Source organism: Ptychodera flava, chromosome 5 (genome assembly GCF_041260155.1).
Source record: "Ptychodera flava strain L36383 chromosome 5, AS_Pfla_20210202, whole genome shotgun sequence".
NCBI classification, from domain to species: domain Eukaryota; kingdom Metazoa; phylum Hemichordata; class Enteropneusta; family Ptychoderidae; genus Ptychodera; species Ptychodera flava.
Window position 1 is genome coordinate 25,543,137 of NC_091932.1, and position 20,607 is coordinate 25,563,743.

Below are 20,607 nucleotides of genomic sequence, written 5' to 3' on the forward strand. Positions count from 1 at the left end.
TATATATATATATATATATATATATATATATATATATATATATATATATATATATATATATATATATATATATATATCGCTCACTGCTTTTATAGTAGTTAGAGCACTCTGAGATTGTTGGGCAGCCTCTTGCGTAATATAAGGGGCGTTCACTGTTGGCACTATGCTTCGCTCATGGTACGTGTTGCCGTTTGAGCACTCTGGTGAGTCCATATTTTCAATCTTCGACAATGTGTAACCGTTCGCTCTGTGCCCAAGTTCAGAGGTTGCCATAAAGCCTTTATGGTGATAACCGGAGGGGCACATTGTATAAATTTTGTGTATATATATATATATATATATATATATATATATATATATATATATATATATATTATCAAGACTAAACATGGTCTCGATATAAAATTATATTTTCGAATTTAGACGAACGAAAAACGGTACCCATTTGCTTATGTGTTTCTAATAGACCTAACATTTTGTATTCAGAGAAGCAATCGTGGCAAAGTTACACAAGCTTATTGCTTGCAAGTATGTTTCCTTAAGGACCTTCAATTTGTTTTTAGGGCGAGCAAATATTTTCTTACATTTAACACTCTTACTGTGTCCACTTATTTTTATCCGTCTGAAATGCATTGGGCATGTCAAATTGCGCTCAGCATGGCAAGTCGCTGGTTTCATCCGCTGTGCCAATTAAGTTGCCGATTGTGAACATGCATGTAAACTTGACTTACGGACAGTTTCTGTCCTCCCTTCGCCACTAGCAAATTGGATATTGGGAATGGCAGCGCTACGCCGAATGTTTAACTGACGTAATAGGGGTCACGACCTGGCTCCTCGGGGAAGTGAAGGTAACAGCCGCTCGGCAATCTCGCTCGATACTTTGCGCGATTAGATCATTTGCCGGCGGTAACTTACAAGGGGTGACCACCGTCAAACTGTACACCGCGACTGATTAATTTAATTCAAATCACTCGATGCCTGCCGGCGGCCGGTTTCACTGACGTCTGGGTTTTTTTCTTTGCTACAATGACGAGTGAAAGTAAGTGGGGAGCGGATCACAGCTTGTCATCGCTGAACGGTTCTGACAATTGAAATTCCTGCTAAAAGTCGCGTATCACGAACTGATACATTAACATCAGCTCAATGACCCCTTTTTTGTATATTTTGACTTTGTATGTTTCTTACCATCATTACAGCTACAGTGGATTTTTATTAGAGGCGAATAAGGGCAAGACATCCACTTGGAGGAGGTCAAAATAGTCGATGTTCGAATGAGCCACTCCGAAGTGCCATAAACGCACTCGCGATCCTGAAGTCCACACTCGTATGTATTGCAACTGTCTGTAGCCGCTTATTATGCATATAGACGATGCTAACTTCACGTTCGGCTATTAAACTTAGACTATGAAATTCTCATCGCTGCCATAAATATTCAAGAAATATGACAGATTAATTTGACTTAAGACCCGGAGGAGACTGAGGAAGATGGAAATCAGGACGAGCGCGAGAAATTGCATTCAGAAATTAAACGCCGGAAATATATCCACAGGTTCAGAGCACGTCTTTGATTAATATTCCCGCGATGAAATCACGCGGTTCACCGCTCAGCTGTCGACAGCGAACATTAAAGTGATTTTGATATACATGCTGATTTTTCCCCGATCCCTTCGGGGGATCAAGGGGCGAACGAGCGGACGGATGTAATTTATCGAAACTTCCTGTGTGAATCGATGTTTTTTGGCAATTTATCGATTAGCCATTTCCTGAAATTGACCAAGGTGGAAAGGTGAGGGGGGAGAGAGAGCTGAAAAAATGCCTGCAGTGATGGAATGAAGTCTTCAGTTTACAGTGATCGGCTTCAGAATATCGGGTAGTCAGCAGAACAGGCCCTGGATACTTTATTCTTCCGTCGTCCTTCTGTTACACGAAGGAGTGAGCTCCCCTGAGGAAATCTCTGCGCCTGAGCGCACGGAACCAAAATATCTATTTGATCCATGGCGTATAAAGTATTACAAAAATATATACTGACTGTATTCGATTCAGAACGAAATAAAAATCTTATGACTCATGATCCTAAAGTACTATCATCATACTTTAGATGGCAAACGTTGGAAAAACTATTAGAACTTTCACTTTTCCGTCGTTGAAATGCCCTGATGTTCTGCGCATGCCCGTTCTTCGAGGTCGGACAGTGACCAGGCGAGTCAATAAAAATGTAACATATGTCTGGTCATAGTAACCGTACTGTATCATATAAAATGCGATAAAGTCACACAAAAACCAGGAAATTAAGTCAAGTTATTCTCTGTATGGATGTGAAAACATTGAGTAACATATGGTTCCTGTCTCTTTTGTCAGTGGAATGATATTTCCTCCACAAATATCAAACGCCGTCATGTTATCATTTTAGGTAGGAAAAAAACGATTGTCAGCAAGACAGCTGTGATGGGTTTCAAATTCCAATCCCGTAAAAAGATGTGTTTTGAAATTTTTAGCGATAAAATGGATAGCAATCAAGATCATGATTATTAAAAAAAAGATTAATAAGCAATAAAAATGCACCCCATGACAGCATGCTGCCATGTACTAGATATTAAAGGAGCGTGTTGTAAACTAACATTGGTGTTGTTCCATAATTCAACAAAATCATTAATTATTGTATTGTCCTCAGACGTATGTTCCATTTATCATAAGATATATGAAAGAAATCAAATTGTTATTAAAGGTATACTGCCACCTGTTCCAATTTTGCCAGCTACCATGGAAAGAGAAAATCTAACCAATCACAGATTTTAAGCGGGTGGCCGCTTTTTACAAAACAGCGCCCTCACATGGGCATTTTGAATACCAAGGAACGCCACTTTTGCCATATATGGTCATATTTAGATTACAGGTGACTGTATACCCTTAAAGATGATCGTTTAGTTCTCGACATTTACCTCTCTGTTCTGAATAATTTAAACTTCCGTCAGTGCAACAATGGCTATTTGCCAAGAACAACTGACTTTACAGTGTCTGGCATTTCTTTCGTCGATAATTTCGCTTACACATTTCCGGCATTTAATCTTTCCCATAAATATCGCGGAAGTTGGGGATTCAACTCCAAATCAAGGTTATTCCTCGGGACATGCCTTTTTTATCCAGGCGTCAATGTCAAACCCACGACGTCGTGGGGGAAGACACACACCTGGGAGTAGAAACGGAAACCGCGGCCTGTCGTGTACCTACCCACACTACTGGTCCTGAGGTTTACGAAATGTCACCATTCTGCCTCGTTTTCACGTATATTCAATTGACTCCTGCCCGACAAGCATTCGGTTCAGCTTGAATTGTGAATTGTAAGGGTGCCCGTACTTTGAATATCAACGAACCTAATAGCTGCAAAGGCTGTGGGATATATTTTATGTGTCTGAACGTGACGTCACATCCAGTACAATCGAATCTCGTTAAAGAGCAATAAACCAACGTATTACGCGAGACCAGAGGTCGACGATGTCTCTTGTCAGAAATAATCAAGACCAATCGATTATTTGCAAGAAGAAATCCCCGACTGTTTGAAGAAACCTAACGAGCTATCGGTCTAGTATGAGTATAGACAATCACTTTCTACAAACGTAATTATGATAGTAAACAACCTACCACCAGATGAAATGAGACAAACTGCTCTCTGTACGAGTTGACCTCGACGTACCATCACCACCATACATACATACATAAATACATACATACATACATACATACATACATACATACATACATACATAGATACATACATAGATACATACATAGATACATACATACATACATACGTACGTACGTACGTACGTACGTACGTACGTACATACATACATACATACATACATACATACATACATACATACATACATACATACATACATACATACATACATACATACATACATACATACATACATACATACATACATACATACATACATACATACATACATACATACATACATACATACATACATAAAGACAGACAGGTAAAATATTATATAGACCAGTCAGTGGTCATACTAAGGTATCGTAATTACAGTAAAGTTCAAATATAAGTGAGCTGATACGTCATGAACTTTGCTACAAACACGATTGGAACTAATTTGGGATAATTGGATCTTCATACTTTTCAAATTTCTCATAAATGTTAGGTGCCATATAGCTGATTGTTGCAATATTACCAATTACTGATCCAAACAGGTGTATAACTTAAAAAGAAAAGCAGATAAGCTTACACATAGTAGATTAAACAGACATTACTTCACCATCGTATTATCCAAAATTTGTTCCATTGTGTTTACAGTAATTTTCAATTGATCACTGATAGTGTTGGTAATATTTACTTCAAACCGAAGTGCCTTCAGAAAAGCCATCATCTTGGACATTTCATGGGAAAAGGGTTACTGTCAGCGGGAGTTTACTTTCACCACTCGGTAAACATTCAAGTGATACAGTCGTCGGAAAGGCGCCCAAAGTTCGTATGGGACCCATACGACTAATGGCAACACTGTGTACAAGGTACGATGGCGATTGATGAAAGTTAAAACATGTCTGTCATAATGTACGTCGTATAATTTAAATGTTGCAGCTATGATGATGAGGTGCATCTAGATATCATGCACGAAATACATTGTTTGTAAACAAGAAACTCGCGCAGGCGCAGTTCCGACGACTGTTTCCCTTTAAGAAGGACGATTTGATAGTTCTTCTACCAATTAATTTATATTCCAATACAAATCCTTTAAGGCCAAGGGGAACAATAACAAGTAAAATTAAAAAGACTTGAAAAGTTATGAAGACTTTATTAAGCACGGGAGGCACAAGCGTCAGTGGTTTATTACTATCATGGGAATATTCCTGAAGAGTGAGATTGACTACCACAGATGGTAAACACCCTCGGCGGATGAGATAATGTCGCCAAAATTAATTTGCTAGGTTCCTTAACAATTCAAAAACCAGGTGGAAATTTCAGCCTCGAGGCAATCTGTCACCATGGCAGATTTACAGAAATTTACTTCGGCCGAAACCATAGCAGAGTCTGTGAAATATCAACAGTCTCCTGCGCAGAAACTTCGCGCGCAGCTCGAAGGACGCTGTGACAATACAGCATTGGTATTTGATAAATGTTTGCCGCTACTACACAAGCCAAAAGCGTGTTCAGAGCATATTCTGGTTATTGCATTCCGATTCGGAAGATTCATGACGGTACAGCGCATGCCCGCAGGCGTCGAGTACTGACAGTATGACGGCGGAGAAAGAGAAAGAATCCCCGTTTCCATGGCAACAGCAACAGTCTCATCTATCAATGTGACATTTCAGCGAATAACAAGTATTGGCTGGTTCGTCCACCGATACGACTACCACATCGCGTAGAGTGGGTTTTTGGCAGATATATCTGTAAAATTTCAAAATGGGGACAATGGGATGGCACATCCATTTCATAATAACGGCATTATTCATTTTGATTAAATTTCGGCAACAAGCTGTGAAGTTGATGATTTACAGGCTACTTCATCAAATATTCATCGTACGTGAAAGAAATTCGTACTCATTTTTGTTGTCTACGTTAAGAACACAATGCTGCTCGAATGCATGCTACAGTACTTTAATTACGTTTGGAATATATCTAATGTGTAGGGCAGTATGTGTTCTTTACGAAGAGGCATAAACAGATGAGTTATTACGTTATTTGTTCAAAATCCCATGCATGTGGAGGTCATTTATCACTGCTGTGTACATGTATCTGTGTGCATATATGTAAAGAGTGCAGAGATGCCTTATCAAAATGAGCGACAAGCTGGTCCACATATCACATAAATATGACATAACAAATGAGGTATTATTTGAGGTTTTTTTGCAATAAGCTGTGCAAATGTGTTGTACTAATGCTACTAAGAGGCCAATATGAATGATGTAACAAAGACCCGGAGAATGGTTTAAACACTTTTCTATATTTCAACAGCGTAGAGTAATCATTGCTTTATTTGTGTCATACTATTACTATATGTTTGTAAGTGTATTTCTGTATTGTAATAAATGACTAGAATAAGACTTGGGAATCTGGTGTGCATCCTGTTTTGAATTTAAAACAACTGGTGAAAGCATCAATTATGAATTGTGTAAAAGCTGCCTTGCCTGGGATGTTTGTCTAGATTGATGTCCCGCCATGGTCAATCATAGTCAGCACAAGTGTAAAGAAAAGTATTATTTTGATGCTTGTACAACTTCTTCGAGCACGCGTTGGATTTATTCAAAAAAAAAACCGGTAGAGTTATATTACCTGTTGTAAATGTCCACGTGTTTCTGTTTTTTCTCTGGTATGTTTTTATCACCGTGTTTTTGTTCTGCTACCAAAGTCAAGTCGAAATAGGTCGGCGCTCAGCTTGTCCATGCAGTCTGTCAGTGTGCAATGTTTAATGTCACTGAGTTGACTGAATTTGTATCGCAACAAGAATTCATTTGTCAAATTTTGTGTAATGTATACCTAGTCTGTCGTGGTTTTCAAGGGTTAATACACAGCACAACATTACATTGGTAGGAGAAGAAAAAGCCCTTGTTTTAAAATAACTTTAAACACGATTTGAACTAATTTCGGAGAATTAAATCTTTATATTGTTCAAATTTCTCCAAAGTATTAGGTGCCATATAGCTGAATGTTGAAATATTACAAATTACTCATAAAAACAAGTGTATAACTTAAATAAGAAAAGCAGATGACTTTGCATTTGCATTTGCAGATTAAACAGACATTACTTAAATATCCAATTATCCCAAATTAGTTCCAAACGTGTTTTAATGAAAATATATCAAAAAATTAGAGCTATTGATCATTAAAGATCTCGTTGGCGTCGTATTTAAGGGGGACAGATTTATGCCAACTATGTGGACAGTTTGTTCTATATACAAGTCGACGAAGGGTCACGTACGAGACTTCATTTTATTATCGCTACGTGTTGCGGTCGTGTTGCAGTCGATAGCTCTCTCTCTCTCTCTCTCTCTCTCTCTCTCTCTCTCTCTCTCTCTCTCTCTCTCTCTCTCTCTCTCTCTCCTTTTGTACAGTTGTAGTATAGTTTTTACGAAATACTTGTGAAAAATAAAATACCGGAAACAAAGAGTTATTTCTTTGTTCAGCGATCTAAAGATGTGTTATGGTTCTTAAATCTAGGTACGAGGTGATTTGCACAACTTTCGTGATCGTTTACATAAAACCACAAAGCAATAAAAAGACCATATCCCATGCTATGGCATACTTTCAATCAGGCCCTGAATCAAAGGGCAAATCGTGACAACGTGCGCTAAACGAGATTGATATTGGTATCTGTCACTGGTCTACCAAGCTTACACTATCAAATTTCAGATTCATAATCGTCGTTATTTCAGTTGGTGTTATTGTAGTATGGCCCTTTTCCCCATAGTAAAGCTTGCGCCAGATGATGCCGAGAAATAACAAAAAACGTTTTATAGTTCATAAATATAGACTCAGTCGTGCTGTAGGTTTATTCAGTTTATTTAAAGACAGGCTTATATAACAGTTGTTCACGCTTGGTCTGTTCACCTGATTCTGCGATACAAAAGAGGAATCGTCAACGGGCAGCCACAGTTTAATTTGTCAATAGTGACATGACGCGATGGAAGCAATTGAAACAGCGTATCAATGCACCTTTCGGTACTGAATAGCTCGATTCTTGATTCCGACAGACAAAAGAGAGATTCATTGCAAATGTCGGTCAGTCCCGCGCAAATAAAAACCTACCGAGGCCTTTGTTCCCTTTCCTGGCAACCTGCGAGTCTTTTCATTGACATAGTACACCTATTTCAGAGTCAATGAAATTGCGATTTGCCAGTGCAAAATTGACATCTTTACGGGAAAAAATCAGTGATAGATGAAGTTGAATCTCAATACACTGACCTCATCATCATCAACGTCTCTCTCTCTCTCTCTCTCTCTCTCTCTCTCTCTCTCTCTCTCTCTCTCTCTCTCTCTCTCCTGACTAGCATCTTTTCACTTAGTTTCCAAGTTGAACGGTGTCCTAGTAACTCAAGTGAAATATATAAATCTGATGAACTCTACACATTCCATACAATATTGAACTCATATATAATACAATATCATGTATAATTTCACATCTTCAGACGAAGAGAGAATTTAATGTAAATATAATGTATCAGAAATACTTCCAATATTAAGATATAGTCAAAATTTACATCACCTATAAGCCCCAATTTATTTTTGTATATTTTTCTGCATTATAAAAAGGGCCTTTGGCCTAGATTACCGAATAAATATTACGTATGTATGTATGTAGGTAGCTAGGTGTAGGTCAGTAGGTGTAGGTAGGTAGGTAGGTAGGTAGGGAGGGAGGGAGGGAGGGAGGGAGGTATGTATATGTATGTATGTATGTATGTATGTATGTATGTATGTATGTATGTATGTATGTATGTATGTATGTATGTATGTATGTATGTATGTATGTATGTATGTATGTATGTATGTATGTATGTATGTATGTATGTATGTATGTATGTATGTATGTATGTATGTATGTATGTATGTATGTATGTATGTATGTATGTATGTATCTATGTATCTATGTATCTATGTATGTATCTATGTATGTATCTATGTATGTATCTATGTATGTATCTATGTATCTATATATTTCTGTATCTATGTATGGTGGCGATGTACGTCGAAGTCAACTCAGAGCAGTTTGTCTCATTTTATCTGGTGATACGTACATACGTAGGTACGTACATACGCACGCACGTACGCACGCACGCACGCACGCAGGCAGGCAGGCAGGCAGGCAGGCAGGCAGGCAGGTAGGCAGGCAGGTAGGTAGGTAGGTATGCACGTATCTATGGATGGATAGATGTATGTATGGATGGATGGATGGATGGACGGATGGACAGATGGATAGATGGATGGATGGATGATGTATGTATGTATGACATGAACAAGAGATGCATGTGTGAGCGTTTGCATAATCCTTCTTACGTATGTTATTTTATTGCACATCTATTGGCTGTTATATAATCGTCATTACCACCACCACCACCATCATCATCATTATGTCTTTATCACAAATGCATATAACATGAAGGTGTATAGAAAGCCTAAATGTATGAGCTAGGTCTTACGGTCATGTACATTCAGGTTCTGTACTGATTGGAAGTTTATTGACAAAATTGTTCTCTTTCTCATAAATCACCCAAAACGGTCACGCAGGTTCATTGATTGCTTGTAGCAAAACAATGCCGATGGTGAACAGTCTAGCGGAAATGAGTAGGAAGCTTTCTCCTTGGCATTGAACGGTAAAGGGGTTCTTTTTAAATAACCTTACCTCCTCTTCGCACGATTATTGGCAAAGACACCTCCGCGAAAAGCTTTTGCTATTTAGCACATGTACGGTATTCTGCTTGCGTCGGTGTTGATCGAGGTCGCTGATTGGATGTTTGTCTTGCATATATAACGAGCACTGTATTCCTCTCATTTGTTCAAATGTAGTAACCTTCTCTCTCCCGCTCACAACCACGGCAACTGGCGCTTGTAGAGGACATAGAGATTTGTAGTCGCAATTTTACCTCGCTGTAACTTCGTATTGCGCTAACAATAACGGTAGGGTAACTAGAACTGGAACGTTCTAAATCATTGATTGAGAATTTGAGAGCTGGATTTGGATTACTGTTTCTTGTTTCGTCGCTACTCGAGACAAAAAAGACCTGAAATCGGTTTTTTTTTGTGACGACATCACGAAAACCAGCTTCTACGAATTTTCTGGCATCTCGTCGTCGTGGTTTCCTGGAAGTAACAGTGATTGTTATGCAAATAAGGACGCATGGGTGCATTGTGGGGCGCGAAGACGATATCTGTGTAATGTGACGTCGGCATGCAACTCAACTCGCCTGTGAAGAGTGCGTACCGATGTCGCAATTGACCCAGAACTGCAAGTTGACGCGAACTAAACATAACGCCAAAACAATGAACAGTCGTATGGGGCACTGGTGTCACAGAAGCAACACACTGACGTGTTAACCGACGGACTTAGCTGAGAATTATCTCGCTCGAACATGGGCTGTTCGAACAGCCGACAAGGTTAGTGCACAGATGCATCTTTATATATGGTTGTGTGGACCTTGTGTGTTTGTTTTCTAGGTTAAGATGGAAACGCAGAAAGGTGTATATATTTACATGCATTTAACCGGCCAGTTCCTATGTGTTACATGGCTACAACACTTAAATGTCAGTCGTCTAAAACGTTTCATGGCCATTCACACCTATCGGCATAGGCGCACTCTCAGACGAAATGGCACAGGGCTGTCTTTCGAACGCCTAGAGTCGCAACAACAATAGCTGCCCTTACATAGATCAGCTGATACATTGTCAACGTTAATAGAGCAAGGACATCTTGTACACACATAGAGATGTACGTATCATCGTTGTCGCGGTCGCGGTCAACGCATCAGTAGTAGCTCATCCGCCATTAGTATAGCTTGGCTAACGAAAATCTCATGGCGTCGAGACGGATTTCCACTGTCATAATACGCCAGTATCAGTCCTCGCTGCGTGTTTCTCGGCAATCTCGGATTCGATCGATAAACACCGAGGGTGGCGCAGGAGGAGGAAAAAACATAAATATTCTTATCTGTAATGACAGTATACCACCGGGTCACCTATGACCAAGCTGAAAATTGTTCGTATCGTGAATGTAGGATCACAGAGATTAGATTTTTGAGAAAGTACATTCAAAAACAAGAGTGACATGGAGCCCTATTTCGGTACGAAACCTTATTTCAGAACTGACCTTAAGCATCGCGTGCCAACTGAAAGCTTATGTCGTTTTGGATGAAGTAAAAATAGCAAGCAGGCTCATCTGCTAGCTAACAGGCATACTTATGTTCCTATTCATGCCACAAATATCTCGATTTGCTGAGACAAGTAACTGTTGTACGGTGAAAGACCGAGTGCTACATACACTTGTCGAATCACAGAGACCCATTGCCGTCAAAAGTGAGAAATTCATCACCGACTTTGTCCAGTGCACATGACAGGGGAAGATTACAGACAAAGCAGTCTTATTTATGGCCATTTCGAACTCTCTAAAAAGACCAGCGCAATGATACAGTTTCTCTGGAACCGAGCGACAGAGACAAATAGTTGAGAAATGTTTTGATGGCAAGTATACAAGTATGTACGATTTTGAAAAATTACATCAAATTATTGAGTCTTCCCAAGTTTGAAAAATGCCTTTTTGAAGATAAAACTTGTTATAGTTAAGTACGGTAATGTCAAATTTGGGACTTTAACCGTATCTTCCCACGAGCATCGGGGCGTTTGCCACGTGAACGTAGTCTTTGGTCGTTTGCGTTAAATAATTACTCGCCATAATAAGTGTATTTGCTTTAAATCATGAACAACAGACAAGTATAAAATGTTTCAAAAAGCAGGAAATATACTGTCGACAAACAGACACGTTTACAACCGTATGATTTCTATAACGCTTACAAATATTAAAATATCGCGTAAATGAGACTCACACACACACATATACATACATACATATATATATATATATATATATATATATATATATATATATATATATATATATATATATATATACTTTTGATATGATATTACATTGTTCTACTTATCAGATTCACATCCGCAAACCTGTGTTTGCAATCACATTTGTATCATCAATCCAACTATCAGTAAAAGATACGGGGTAGATTAGAATTAATTTATGCAAATTATATTAATGAGCATTGTTTTGGTATTTAAATTTTATGCTAATGATTCTTTATCAATTTGGAATATTCATTGTGCATTGTATACAATGCAAATGGTTTGCATCGATTTCACTTTTTCATGTTTTATGCAAATAGCTCATTACATATTCATATTTATATCTCAGAATTTACTAGTTAAGAACTGCTCTTTGTTAAAACAATAATCAAAGCTACTTACCATAGCTATTCACGGCGTGGCTGATCAGTTCATCCCTGTGGTCGTCAGAGTGTACATTAAATGTCATTACACTTCTAGCATGATGATGTAATACGAAATTAGTGATACAATTTACGGAAACCCGGTACTTGAATACGACAACGATAACGGGGACACAAATGACTCATTGTCGGAAGAAATAACGTTGATTAAACACTCTTATCACATTCCAGTATACATAAATTCAATCTTCCGCCGTAGTTATTTGAAATCGTAAATTATCCATTGGTATTAAAAGATACTTATGTCGCATCGGACATGTTTTCTTGTTAATACAAGGCGTAGACAATGAGGCAACTTGTTTTCTTTTCAGAGAGTAATACGGTAGACTTTTTAATATCAAAGTGATACGTGGATGTGACTGATTTTGTCAACTGAACTGTCGGGCAGCGAGACTTTCATTCCTTTAAAGTACATCCAAATGACAATTTATACTGTCTTTTTTGGCATTCAAACCTGGTTCCTAAGTGCGTGGGTCAACGTTCTGCGATAGCGCTCTCCCCGGGGTAGTCTTCACTGAGAAAGATAGAACAGCCGTATGTCAAGCGATAATCCTCCGTAATTGAAAGACGATCTGCGAGATATATGAGAAATTACACTATCATGCAGCTGTTATGCCGGTTCTGATATTCAAAGTGAAGCGATATATTTATCATGCTGCATGCTGCTGTCCATATATCGCCCAACGTCATAGCACTGATCTCGTCGTGCGGTGTTGTGCAAATTATCATGAAGAGTATGAATACTAGTCTGTGAATCAAAATACTTTTAAAGAAGAACGCGCCTCGGGGACAGAGATATTCGGACTCTCAAACTTTTACAATTCTTTACTGATATACTACTTGTTGGGTTCGTTTTAAAGCTTTTGGCGTAAGAAAACTTTCCACCGGCTTAGTTCTACGAAAATCGAAAATTTTATTCCTCTCCATAGAGTTAACACAGGGTTGGCGGCCAAAATAAACCGACTCAGTTATGTCTGCAGTAAGTCGTTAAGTTCTGGAGTTGAGAAGAAAGGTCATTTACTCGGAACTTGTCCTCGATCTCCACGATGTAGGTATACTGTAAGGTCGCTATTCCTGCTACTCGGTTTCCCGTTGACTCTAGCCGTCATCCGATACGTTATGAAACACCAGACTACTTTTGATCTCTCCTCAGCCACTCCGTTTCACACGACTCTCAGGAATCCATTCCGCCAATTTTATCCATCAGTGAGCATTCGTGAAATAATTGAAGACTGGAGAGAATCAAGGCAAACACCGGAGAATTACAATTGGTCCGTGGCTCATACCATCAATAGCGCCGTCTTTCCCATGATGAACTACCAATATTTACTTGGGTGTTTCTTATTAATATAAACTGTCATCGGTGTGACGTTTTGAGCCGTAGGTGATAAGGCAGATCATTTATAATGATGCAAGATGAGATAATATGTATTTAATCATACTAATATAAACTTCATGCATATTGTGATAAGACAACGTGTCGAATGATTGGGAGTCAGTGTTGAAGTCACACCTTGAACGGGTTAAAACGAAAATAATAGGGGGAAGTTCAACATGAAAACGTTATGGGAATGTCAACATAGTAACGCTGAAAAGGTTCAGAATCGATTTAATAATCATACCACTCTTTTACAGCCTTGTTTTGTGTTCTGCATGGCAGTGCCGATATCGATGTGTCGGCCGATTTTCATCCGATGCTAAAAAGTGTGACGGATAGCCGTGACTTGAATTTCACTGAAAAACTTATCTGCGGATGGATCTCAAAGACAACACCGTAGAATGGATGCAACCTTTGATACGCTGAATGTGTCCGGAATACAGTCACTCTGTGAAATAAACTTACAGTGCGTTGTCAATATCATATACCAAGTGTCGAAAATGGTACGACCGCAGTTAGATATAAGTCATTTTTATCACTGATCGAAATTTGATAGTGTGTGTGTGTGTGTGTGTGAGAGAGAGAGAGGAGAGAGAGAGAGAGAGAGAGAGAGAGAGAGAGGAGAGAGAGAGAGAGAGAGAGAGAGAGAGAGAGAGAGAGAGAGAGACTCAGGCTGGATGAAAAATATACTGGTAGACACAATAAGCGCAGCTGGTGAGCCTACAATTTATTACTCTGTGTGCGACAGACTCAGCAAATAAATTTTAGTACGCGAAAGTCCAGAGCTCATATCAATGCGCATAGAGTTCCCACGATTAAACATTCAGCGAAATGTAGGGCCATCGCTCTGAGCTCAGTCCTTCATTCAGACTGGTTTACAGCCTGACACTTGCAACATTTGGAAAAGTGCTTGATATGTCGGTAGTTAAAACCGAAAAGTACGATAATTGACTGAAAAGGTCGGCGAAGTGTTATGGCTCCCTCTTGTAGGAAATTTGGCAGAGTGAGTCTCTAGATTGCTTGAAAGCAATACTTTTCCAATTACCATCAAAAGGCTGAATGTTTTCAGCACTCAGCCGTGGTGTGAAAACACTCGCATGGTCTTGTCAATATCACATAATTGCTAAATTATCGCCATGATGATTGGCAAAGTATTAATATGTCGACGCGTATTTCCGCGCATATTTCTAAGTAAGTGCATATTCGTCTGATAAATGTAAGCGCCATTTTAATGTATATTCGGAGGAGAGAATTTAGATTTACCCAACGGTAAAATGTATATTACTGTATCGTTATGATGGAGGTCGTTATACCTAGCAGGTACTAAGATCCTGAAATTTATAGATACTTGAATTTGACTATAAATACTACTGTACAGTGAACCCAGACCAGTGCGTAAAAGGATATTTTCATAATTATTTAATTTGATTAAATTTATACAAAATTACTTCGATTTTTTTAAAGGACATATTTTTGTTTTATTTCTCGCCTTGAAAGATTTATGTATACTGTATCAGGTGTGATTAAATTTAGACCAAATTACTTCGAATTTTTATAGGAATTTTCCTATTTTATTTCTCGCCTTGAAGGATTAATGTATCGTGTATCAGGTTCAATCAGAACGATTAAAAGTAGTGCGATTCACCGGCGGAATAGCGCAATGCTCGGGTTGCATGCGCATCTAGCTTGCTCAGTCCTTTTGAACAAAGTGTTCTGTCGTCCGTCGTTGGTCACAATCGGCACATCATAGAGCGAACAACTAATACATTCTGTTTAGTGACTGTTGGTACTTCGTAGAGCGAAAAACTACACCCTTAGAATTTAATATCAGGTCTTTATTATAAAACCAATATAGTTTACCAAAACAATTGACGCATTGCTTGGCGAAACTGCGTGCAGTCAAAAGTATTTTTGTCTCGAAAGCCAAACTATACAGTTACGTTCCCGATATCCGTGGGTTTTTTTTCAAAATAATACATGCTGTGGTTACACACAATTTCTCATACATGAAATCTCTCGTGTCGAAGCTGTTGTTCCTTGTACCGGAATCTCAAGTACTGACCTCGCTGATTAAAAACAGTAAAGTCACTTTCACTGTGCTATTACAGTAGTTGATTTTTTATCAAGATTTCAGAGCTCTAACGTCAAGCCCGACACGAGTACCATGCTTATACGCCATTTAGACATTAATGCTTCTAATGTAAGACACACCGGATTAACAATGAGGGGGTGGTCGTCCCTGCGAGATGTAGTTCAAAAGATGCATTTTCTACCTTTCGACACCACTTCAGATGTAATTACCTTAGCTTGACGTTTCCAGAAAGGCTAATGCGGCGAACCATTAAAGAATTCTCTTAGATTTGCGCAAGAAAAAAATAGCACAGGCTGTTAAAGGCTTCGATCAATCAACCGCTTATTGCTATCTGACAAGTCAACGCTTTATGCGGCTTACAGTCGTTGGAAAAAAAACCTATGGTTTGATAAAAATCGGTCAAAGGTTCTGAATTCATATGGAGCTAGAAAAGTCCTAATTATTATTTCAAAATTGTGTCTAGTCGTGTCAATTGCTTTTCTTAGTCGGGTCACCTCGGTACATTTTGCGTTATCCCCCCCCCCTTTATTTTTTGAAAATCAGAAACGAAGATGAGAAAGTACATGTAGCATTCTCGCACAGATTCTAGATTCTTATAGCTTGCGTGAAGGTTCATTCAACCGAGTCAAAACTGAAAAAAATGTTGACTCTAACGATTGGATATAATAGACCTAGTTGGATCTCCACCAGCTTTAACTACAGAAATATTTCCATTGTCTTTGTCTCTAAAATGCAGTTTCTTACCCAGGTATCCAAATCGTGTCAATGTGACTGCAGTTCAACTTTTCTGAGCCCGTATATGAACAATGCCCAATGATGTCCGATGCTCTGGTCGAGAATTGAATTTTAGTTCGGACGAGGCAAGCATTGCTGTATCTGCAATGCAATTGAGTACTGAACCCATTTGGTTGTGTCAGCATAGTTAATAATCCACATTTCAACATGCTTTAAGGATAAAAAGTGGATGTATTTTTGTAGTCATAGAACAAATCAAAATCAAAATACAATTAAAAGTCATAGGTTTTGTCTCGTTAAAATCGCCCATCGTCGGGAAAACTATATTACATTGAAGCATATCTTTATAGGTCTATTTGCGCTTGACTTGGCTTTCCTTAACAGTTCATTTGACAAATGGCATAATCGGTTTCGTAGCCAACCGACATCTTTTTTATTTGACCAAAGGTCAAAGGAGTAGACAGGGTTGACTCAATTATGCAAATATTAGGTATCAGGCAAAACAAACATCTCGATGCAGCCTTTATGCATACTGTAAACTTCTTAGGCGTACTTGCGGTAATATATCATCGCATGAATTTCAATTTGGGTAGCTGGTGTCAGATACACCCCCTCATTTTCTTGCTTCGCTCAATCTCGAATACAAAGTGGGACTGAGAGGAAAGCGTCCTCTCTAATAATGCAAAGCAAGAGAAACTGAAGACAGTTATTACTGTCATTACTCTTCAGAAAGCAATTTTCAAAAATCGAAAAGAGAATTCAGCGTGAACAAGACCGTGATCTGAACTTATGCTTACATAAACAAAGCCATAGTCAAAACACTGAAGAGTTAATTGAAACGTAATACATGTTAGACGTCTGCGATCCCCAAACTTCGTTAGTTAGACTTTTCTCTAAAGTCTGCAAAGCCCTTAAGTGTTCTTTCGACAGTCTTTCTCTCCAACGTCAACGCCTTGCTGTAATTGAATAAATAAATTACCAGATTTTCAGAAATCGGACTCGTTATGGACAAGGGTCTGACAAATAAATGAAACGAGATTGTAAATGCTACTGCCACGCGACCTTGTTAAACCTCTGGGATTTGCCTGACAGTAGCGTTTGCTCCAATCGCGCTAGTAATTTATCTTTGGTTCCCCAACATCTCAGGGGATATTTGCGCAGATATGCCCGCCGAGCTGTGTAAACTAAACTAGCTGACATATATTGCAGCGTTACCAACGCTAGTGACAGGCTACAAAACGCCCAAGGCATTGCCAAGAGGTTCTGTATCACCGTAAAACGACTTCACCTTTGACGCTAACGGCATTTTAAGCAAATACGCACTCTTTCAGCATTGGGTTGCATTTCAATCTTACACTGAACTTTACGAAAGATGAAGACTACTTGAAGAATGTTTTTTTATACGCATCGTCACTAAATTTAAGAATTGTTACAACGTTTAGGCCAAAAAAGTTCGTTTCTGGTCACCGCACGCGTCATTTCAGAACTTGCGCGTCATGGCTTTTTTTTGAGGGGAGGAGGGAGGTTACATACTCATCAGTACAGCTATCCTTGATATCCCTGTTAACATTTCCAAAAATGCTAATTTAAAAAGAAAACGGAAGCATTATGCTACCAGTGATAAAACGCAATAACTGTTGCATCAATAGTGCCAAACCAGCATTGTTAGGAATAAAAAAGGAAAGAAAAAAAGAAAACAAAAAAAAACCGCGTCGCCGCATCACTTTTGTTGAATATCAAGGACCAAACGCATTTTTGGCCTTTAGTCTCAAAACCAATTTTTATAATAACATATCTATTAACAGCGACGGCGAATCCGAACATATTCAAATGGATTCTGAAACAATATTATTGTAATGTTGTATTATTGTAGTCTTAACGTCCGTAGGAAAATGAACAGGAATGCACGGGCAAGACGTCTTCTCCAGTCATTTGTTGTTGTCCATTTCCTTGCTTTAAGAAACCATTAGTAAAGTACCTTTTCCAGAGGCACTCTTAAATCAGTAATTATTCTATATTTCAGTCTTTATTTATAATCTGGACTATCGATTCTTCAAATATAGGGACCAGCCTTTCAAAATTATCAAATTATTTGTGCATTTTCTTCATCTTTTTTGTTTGTTCATTTGTTGACATTTGACTCATCCATATGCTATTATAGGTTCATTTGGAAATTATACCTCAATAATTAGATCATTTCCAAGTTCTGACGTCGAATGTTTTGTTGGTATTATTTCGCTATTTTGGTGTGAATTTGTGGACTATATGTATTACAGTATTGTCGTGAAAATTAGTCAGTGGTTTCACTTTGCAGGGTTTAATCTGTTGAGTCAACGGTATGATGTATATTTTTTTCCGTTTCACAAGCTGGTCTTGAATAATGATTGTGATTTCTGTATGAGATTGAAATGCCTCTCATTAATACATATACATGTGTATTGTTTTATATTAAATGTATCACGACTGGAAGAACAAAGCTGTCATGTGCACTCTGCAAAGTACCCTAGATACTTAATGTTCAGCAGCTTACACCCATGCCTGACATTATTCGATTGTATATGTCAAGGTCAAGATATGCTATTGGCTTTACGCGACTACTCCAGTGAGAGCCTAGAAGTTTGATGTATTGCATGAAATTTTTCGCTGAAATTGTCGGGCTGGTCATGTCCAGCTGTATGTCATAAATATGCCATCTGTGTTGCTGGAAATAGCAGCCGTGGAGAATAAAATGCTGATTTGACATTAATCAGAAGCACCCACGTCTCACTTTCGAGTGCGTGCAGGTCAAGAGGTCGCCAACAATCTCCCTGTTGCACATCTGGTTTACGAGCCACCTTAGGCAGGTTTTAAGTGAACGTCCACGTTACAACCGACTTATACGCCTTACTTGTTTTATTGCCATCTGGATTTACAACAGCACTGGTCGATAAATTTTGCATTTCGTCCAGATAATCCGGTATAAAGGACGCATAAAATTTTGTAGAGAACTTATAAGAGTCTTTCGAAGTAACAGCTTATTGGCAAAGACAGTTGCTGCGTGAAATTGCCTCTGTTCTACCTTCACACAATGCTATTAACAAACATATCATGGAACAGAAGTTATCAGTTTTATGGAACTTGACAGCGGCACAAATTATAATGACTATCATTTATACTCTCTCGTTATCTTCAAACTAATAAATTTTAAGACCTGGCTGAAGGTGATAACGTTTTCCAAGACATCATAAACAATGCAAATTTACGAGTATGAAGTTTATATCTGCAATGTATATCGAACACGTGATATAATTAACCAAATACCGAACGTGTAGACCTAATTGCGGGATGCTGATGATTCCGTAAAATAGCGGAAAAGTGTGTCTCAACTATGCTGAGGGATCCGCCATACTTGTGCCCATGGACATTATCCGGGTAAGATTTGTCGATGCAAATGAACGAACGATAATTGATTGCTTTCCAAAGGAAATTAAATTTGCGGCAATGAAATCACTAGCTTTCGATGAGTACAATATACACGGAAATAATACCAAATTCTCTCTCTCTTTCTCTCTCTCTCTCTCTCTCTCTCTCTCTCTCTCTCTCTCTCTCTCTCTCTCTCTCTCTCTCTCTCTCTCTCTCTCTCTCTATCCATATACATACGTAGGTGTATGAAGATTGATGGACAGGATAGATAAATAGTTTATGGATATAGGAGAGACATAGATAGATAAAAATAGATAATCTTATACTTATATGTGTATGTAAATAACCTTTACTTTTAGTGTAACAATACAGAGGGTAGTAACATCACCCAGTACCAATCGACATGACAATCATGCATTCTGCCAAATTGGTTAATTAGGGGTAATTTAATGGTAGGTAAATGGTGACATTGCTGCGCATTGTTGCTAATTTGAATAACATGTTCGCTATCAACATGAAGCAGTCTCACTCCATCGGTCAAAATCAGGCACATATCTTTATTGTTTTGTCAGTAGATATGGTGTTATTATTGTCTAATATGATCAGCTCATTGATATCATATCATGAATGTACCTTTCCTCTGGATGTACAGACAATATTAAATGTAAAGAATTTGAAAAAACATAATTTTCCGAAAAAACTTGGTGTCATATAATCTATCCATGTTAACAAAGGCACTTACTCTGATTTTTTATTTATTTCTTAACAATCTACAATATATATGGTATTCTAGATCCCCACTTCACAAAGCATATTTTACTTAACCACAGTGTCACAGAAACATAACATCAACTTCAATATTGGTGAATGATAAAATCATCGTACGTTCTCAAATCTAGGTTAAAATAGTAATTATGTACATATCTCCGTCTTAATCGATAGATTAAAAGGGAATGAGTTTTCTTCT

The 20,607-nt window shown here is 38.4% G+C and overlaps 1 protein-coding gene across 2 annotated transcripts in view; it reads left to right on the top strand.

Moving 5' to 3' along the window:
* Positions 1-9,517: 9,517 nt before the first annotated feature.
* Positions 9,518-20,607, top strand: part of LOC139133371 (calmodulin-like) — a 37,270-nt gene continuing 26,180 nt past the window's right edge. Inside the window, exon 1 of one of the 2 annotated variants that reach the window (XR_011552579.1) lies at positions 9,518-10,117. Coding sequence is in view for 1 of the 2 variants with exons in the window: in XM_070699928.1 (XP_070556029.1) it covers positions 10,093-10,117 (25 nt within the window). In the remaining variant the exon portion in view is untranslated. The remainder of the gene's footprint in view (positions 10,118-20,607) is intronic. The other variant, XM_070699928.1, reaches the window with a different exon arrangement.